The sequence below is a fragment of the Pempheris klunzingeri genome, chromosome 22, assembly GCF_042242105.1.
Source record: "Pempheris klunzingeri isolate RE-2024b chromosome 22, fPemKlu1.hap1, whole genome shotgun sequence".
NCBI lineage: Eukaryota > Metazoa > Chordata > Actinopteri > Acropomatiformes > Pempheridae > Pempheris > Pempheris klunzingeri.
Window position 1 is genome coordinate 9,882,575 of NC_092033.1, and position 6,000 is coordinate 9,888,574.

The window sequence follows — 6,000 nt, forward strand, 5'->3', positions numbered from 1 at the left end:
TACTCACACACACGCATATGACACACGTGAATATACATCTACACAAGTACACACACACACACCCTAAATTATAGCCAACAGGAGCAGTCTGACCGCTTCACTCTGCAGCCAGGAGGTATGAACATATACACCCTCAAATTACCCTCTGCTCTATCCAGCGGGATTAGGCTGACCACTACAGCCCTCACACACACACACACACACAGCACTACACCCCTGCATCTCATTCATCCAGAACTTCTCACACCAGCAGAAGTAGGCCAGTGGGTATACTCCAGCTTGGCAGGGTTACAGAGGAGGTGGCACACCCCGCGGTTAAGGCCAGGACCGGCTCCTCTCAGCTCTCCTCTACACTGCAAATATTTTCCCTCCCAGAATGAGAACCAGATACCACGACCCCGCACGTGCACAGACGGCCAGAAAGGACAGGAATGTCAGCCCAGGAAACGTACAGAGGAGGGACATGTGTGAGAAAGATGAGCGTCCACATATGTATGACACACAGAAGCAAGGACGGAGGGTTGTTAGTGGCCTTGTTTTTGTGTGCAGGATTCACACACACACACACACACACATGGTCATTTCATTCCATCTGTTTCTTTGTTACCTCTAACTGTTAACCCATTTTATTTCCTTCCCTCCAAGCCTCACCTCACCTTTGGCTTACCCCACCTGATTTTTACAGCGCCCATCAGAGATTTTAAACACGACCATGACAACTAGGAACAGCGGAGGCACATTTGCAGTTAGTCAGTAAAGCCAGGCTGTGAAAACGCCCCTCCGATGCAGGAAAAAAGCTGAATGACTGTAGACTTTCAAATTGAGAGGACAAAGAGTGGGGCTGGTTTTAAAAGGCATTTAAAGGGTGGAACAATACTGCATGTGTTTCATAATAACGGCTCATCAGAAGGCAATGAAGCACACTGATTCATTGCTCTGCAGGTTTATGTTTCTTACATTGTGCCAGGGCTAGTGTTTTTTTTACTCATGTGATTTAACAGTGGCTTGAAGGCTGAATAAATACCCACTTTCCAGTTCTGAGATGTTGGTGAAGCTGAATGGAGTATTGTATTGGGTAGCATTGCCCCCTAGTGGCTGAAATTAAACAATGCAGAGAACAGAGTGTGATAAGTTCTTGTCTGTACTATTTAGTAGAACGCGTCGCTTTAATCACCATCAAAATATGTTTCCACTGCTGCCATTAACTTTCACTGTGCTTCCATCCCAGGCGAACCAGGCGACAGGACATCAGAAACGGAGACCCTCTCTCCCAGTGCTCAGATCTTCAGCATCACGGTACCTTAATGACCACACACACACAGACACACACACCTCCACTTTCTCCCCCTCTGGCCACACACTTCTCACTCGCCTGTCTGTCTATGTGTGTGTGTGTGTGTGTTTTGGTCTGAGCAGAAGACACAGACGGCTTAGGGGGCAGCGTGGAGGACAGGAGTGTGTTCGGCGTGGAGAACAGCAGCATGTTCCTGGAGTGCAGCCCCAAGTCTCAGAGAGCGCTCATTTACTGGCAGCTGCAGAAACCCAACGACGATCGCAAGCAGGAGGTGTGTGCGTTTCTTGTGTTATCTCTCTCTTGTCTTTTAAAAGCAGGTGACAGAAAATATGGAAAATGCTGCTGGATGATTGTAAGATCCACACATCCCAGTTTGGACTATTTCACACTAATTCAATTCCTGCAAACAAAACATCATCTCTGTGCCAGAGGCTACACCTTTCCTTCTCTGTGTTATCATCTACTGACCTCTGACCCCTTTGACTTTTAACCCCAGGGGCTTAGAAAGGGTGGTGACCTTGGAGTGTGGATGTTTACACTGACTTTTGACCCTGTGATGTAACCAGTTACTTTTGCCTGATTTTCAACTGCGGCTGTATTTGTCTAAACTAGTGTTCAGGGCGTGACGAAGAAATTCAATCCAAGAATTCCAGTTTGAGTCACAGAACCAGAGTTTTAGGGCTCATCAGACTCAAATAGTTGCACAGCAGGTTATAATATTATGTGGAATGATTTTAGGTCTCTGGCTGCAATCATTTTATATCGTATCTTTTTTTTTTTTTGCTACATCCCTGCGTTGACACCCTTACTGCTTTAACACAACAGCCCCTTTCAGATCAATAATCTGTATTTTCATGCTGTGTTGCTGTCTGTCTGATCATAGCTTTAGCTTCTACTAAGCCTTTGGATAAATTCAAATGCCATCCCTCCAGATTTGGCCTCAAGAACTTAATAGTCCCCCTCCATTCAAAAGTATGATCCACTGGTCAGAATGATGTCTGTGTGTGTGTCTCGACCCGAGGGAGCTGTTATCACACGCATCTGCTGAGGAGGGAAAGTTTCTCTGTGTTCACCTAAAACTGGTTCAGGTCCAGCATGCAGCTTAGAGAAGTGTTATGAGGACATTTGAGACCTCCAGTGCACGTACTCTGAGAAGGGACTTTTAGGAGAAATCTTGTGTTCAGTAGTTAAACTGTGGGAATTAATGAAAAATATTTGCCTTTGATAGATTCTGGATTTTTTTTAGTGAGAGAGAGGGACGTAATGTAATTACAGGATGTACTTTTCAACAATAGATTATTTTTATGTCTTAAAACATGTCTGGAGACGATCAGTGACACATTTTAGAATTTGAAAGTTCTAGAAACTAAAGTCTTTTTCTTATTTCCTGCTCTTTATCTATGTCTTTGTCTTTTTTCAGATCAAGCTAGATGACAGGGTGCTCCGTACAGACCAGGGCCTGCTAATACGCAGTCTGACCCAGTCTGATACAGGTGTCTACCACTGCCAGGCTGTAGAACACGGCTTTATCCAGCCCCTACTGCGCCTCAACCTCCAGGTCATCCCCACCCAGAGACTGGGTGACATCCTGCCTGGGCTCTCCAGCGCAGGAGGCGGCGTAGGTCACTCTGCCAAACACAGGCTGTGGTATCGAGATTTCCTGTCTCTCTTGGACCACCCAGACCTCAACAGTGTGGAGGAGTTTTGCGATCGCGTTTGGAAGAAAGAGCGCAAACAGAAGAGGGTGAGGGCACCCAACGGTCAGGCCAAACCTGACAGCACCGGCGCTTCCGACCCTGCATTACGGCCCAAAGCTTTGGCTCCCAACACCCAGAAGCAGCAAGCCAGTCCACCGCAGAGCAGGCTGTGGCTCCAGACTGGAACTACAACAGTGGAGGGGGCAGCTCGGGGCCAAAATACCCAGAAAGGTCAACCAAATCTGGGTATGTTGAGCGGCCAGGCACCTAAGAACAACCAGAAGAACAACCAGAAGGGGCAGGGCAGTTCTCAGGTCGCGGGTGGGTCTCGGGCGAGCAGCCAGCACGCGGCCAAGTGGAGACGGATGCAGGAAAATAAGAAAGGACGCAACAGGAGGACCCATGAGCTTCAAAGACCCCCACGTAGCGTTTGAGACAGGACACATCCAACCAGATCTACACACACGAGCACAAACCCATGCATCCACACATATAAACACAAGCACATTCTATAGATTGTGTATCCAATGTATGTTTCAGTGACCTCGCCACAAGAACAGCAGAACAAAAACACCTATTAGACACACACTTTTAGATAGATATACATGAACTGCACTCATGTAACATCAATACAGCTCTCATTCAAAGACACACACACACACACACACACACACAAATGCTCATAACCTGTGAAGAAGACAAAGATGAACAGAGGACTGAAAAACTGGAATGGATACTGTAAATGTGTGAGGATATGGCTGGTTGCCTGGGATACTGCCTGGCAGACACTTCAACCTCCTGTACATAAGCTACTAAAATAAGACAGGGACAAAGATGTTTAGTGAGGTGTTTGTTGGTAAGCAGATGGACTTAATATGCTGAGAGGACAGTAGTGGAGACACGAATAGATACACAGACATTTATGGAAGCAGAAATTATGCATCCACTGCAACCCTGCTGCCTTCTTTGACCTGAGCATGTGAACTGCAAGATAGCGTACATGGAATGGATTAAAGACTCTTATTTTGAAGAACTGTTTGGGGAGAAGAGAAACTTCCATCTCGTCGATCAAGCGAAGACAGACAACAGCACCCTTAGAGGAGAAAAAAGGGAAGGGTTGCAATTGACCTCGGGGTGTGCACAGCTTGCACCAGTGGCAGTAATGTTAAAACAAACACAAGCGTTATTACATGCAAAAACAGCCACAGTGGAGAAAAAGTGCTTCATCATTACCCTCTCCACCCGAGGCTGGGAAAGCATTGTGCATGTTGTTGTCAGTCAATGTTTTAATAAGCTAGTTATTTTATGGAATTCTAGAGGCTTTTTTTACACCCTACCTAAAAAAAAAAAAAAGTTACATATTTCTTTTATATTTACTTTCCTTTCCAGACCAGTGCTTCTATTTCGGGGGCAAAAATTACAAGCAACATAGTAGTCTCATTGTGCATTATCCCTTCTGCTCTCGAGGATTCTGTGTAAGTTATTATGTTGTTGCTTTTTCTGGGATTTATAGGATCTGGGCACGAATTCCAGTTGTAGGCTATGCTAAAAACCCAGTCTGAAATAGACTGCCAGTTGTTTTGTGTACATATATACAACAAACTTAACTCTCTGTGTATATACAGTACAAGAACACCACTTGATTATTATTTATTGCTCATTGTTTTGTGAAAGGGTTGCATTTATTTTTGATATTATGGTATTTTTGGCTCATCAATATATTGGAGAAATAACGGCAACAGCAACTAAGAAAACTTTGATGGACCAACTGGCTGAAATTGTGTCAAGGAATCCCTTTTTGGGGATAAAAGGGTCGAAAAGGACTTCAGTGTAGGAGCACGAGTTCAGGGGTTTGTGTCACTACTCGTAGTTGTGACAGATCCCACTAACGATAAGCACAATTTTGTCTCTTTTGACTTTCATAAAAGATTATTTCAATTTTTTTTCTCTCCCGGATCCATCCAACATGTCTTTTTTTGATCCAGTAGCCATTACGTGTAAGATAATTCCCCAAACTGAAAAAACATTAGCTGTGAATCTCTGTAAGAAATAGTGGAGAAAAATGTTAAATCTAGTCTGAAGGAGAAGACACGTTATACTGCATGTGAATGCTACCTACAGTAAGTGCATCTTTTTTATCGTCTCTTTACGTGTTTTGTGTAAGAGGTTAAGTTCCCTTAAAACAAGGTGTGAATTACTTCTGTCCTTTTGCCAAAACAGTGATATTAACAACTCGTGATACTCTGGCCAAAGCTGTGTAAGATCCAGCCTCCTTAATCTTGGATTTAGCAATGGTACCCTGTCTCCCCTGTCCCCTTAATACATGACAAGAGTAATGTGTCAACGCAATAAATTAGAGCAGATAGTGTTCTCTACCAAAAGTCCAAAAGTTTGGTGTGTCCCTGATTCAGGTCTCTCCCTCGGAGTTAGAAAAGTGAGAGAGCTGAAAGTTACCGCTGCTGTAACACAGTTCTTTCTGGCATGCATTCAGTTGTCTAAATAAACATCTCCGTTACAAAAAAAATAAAATAAATAAAACTGCCTTTGTTCTCATTTCAGTCAAAAAACCCATTTGCACACAGTGTCCTCAGCCTCACTCCATTTTATACAAGGGAACTCAATGAGCTTCAGCTTCTGACACTTTTATTGTCCAATGGCAAAACCCAGCTGCACCTATAGGATCTATAGAAGAACATATGCAAATCATAACGCTTAAAGCTCATTTCACTTTAGTGTCATGTCATCTAAATTATATGAAATCCAGACTAAGACTCTACAGCAGGGGTGCCCAATAAGTCGATCGCGATCGCAAAGGTAGTGCTGATAGATAATTAAAAAAATAATAATTTTAGTCTCATCTATCATCCCAAATTAGGACTAAGCAGTTCAGAAAATGAATGAATGTATGCATCCTCCTTATGGCGTTTTCGACTTGATTGACGTACAGGGCGGCCAGTCTGAGAGCTCTTCTCTGCTACGGGTCACGGTCAGGGACATGCGCGGTCAAAC

General features: G+C 44.1%; 1 protein-coding gene across 1 annotated transcript in view; it reads left to right on the top strand.

Annotated features, from left to right (window-relative positions):
• The window catches only part of sema3aa (sema domain, immunoglobulin domain (Ig), short basic domain, secreted, (semaphorin) 3Aa), a 31,284-nt gene extending 25,760 nt beyond the window's left edge, over window positions 1-5,524 (top strand). The window contains exons 15-17 of the mRNA XM_070853485.1: window positions 1,229-1,296; window positions 1,417-1,565; window positions 2,715-5,524. Coding sequence (XP_070709586.1) covers window positions 1,229-1,296; window positions 1,417-1,565; window positions 2,715-3,425 — 928 coding nt within the window. The 3' untranslated portion in view covers window positions 3,426-5,524. The remainder of the gene's footprint in view (window positions 1-1,228; window positions 1,297-1,416; window positions 1,566-2,714) is intronic.
• The last annotated feature ends 476 nt before the right edge of the window (window positions 5,525-6,000 follow it).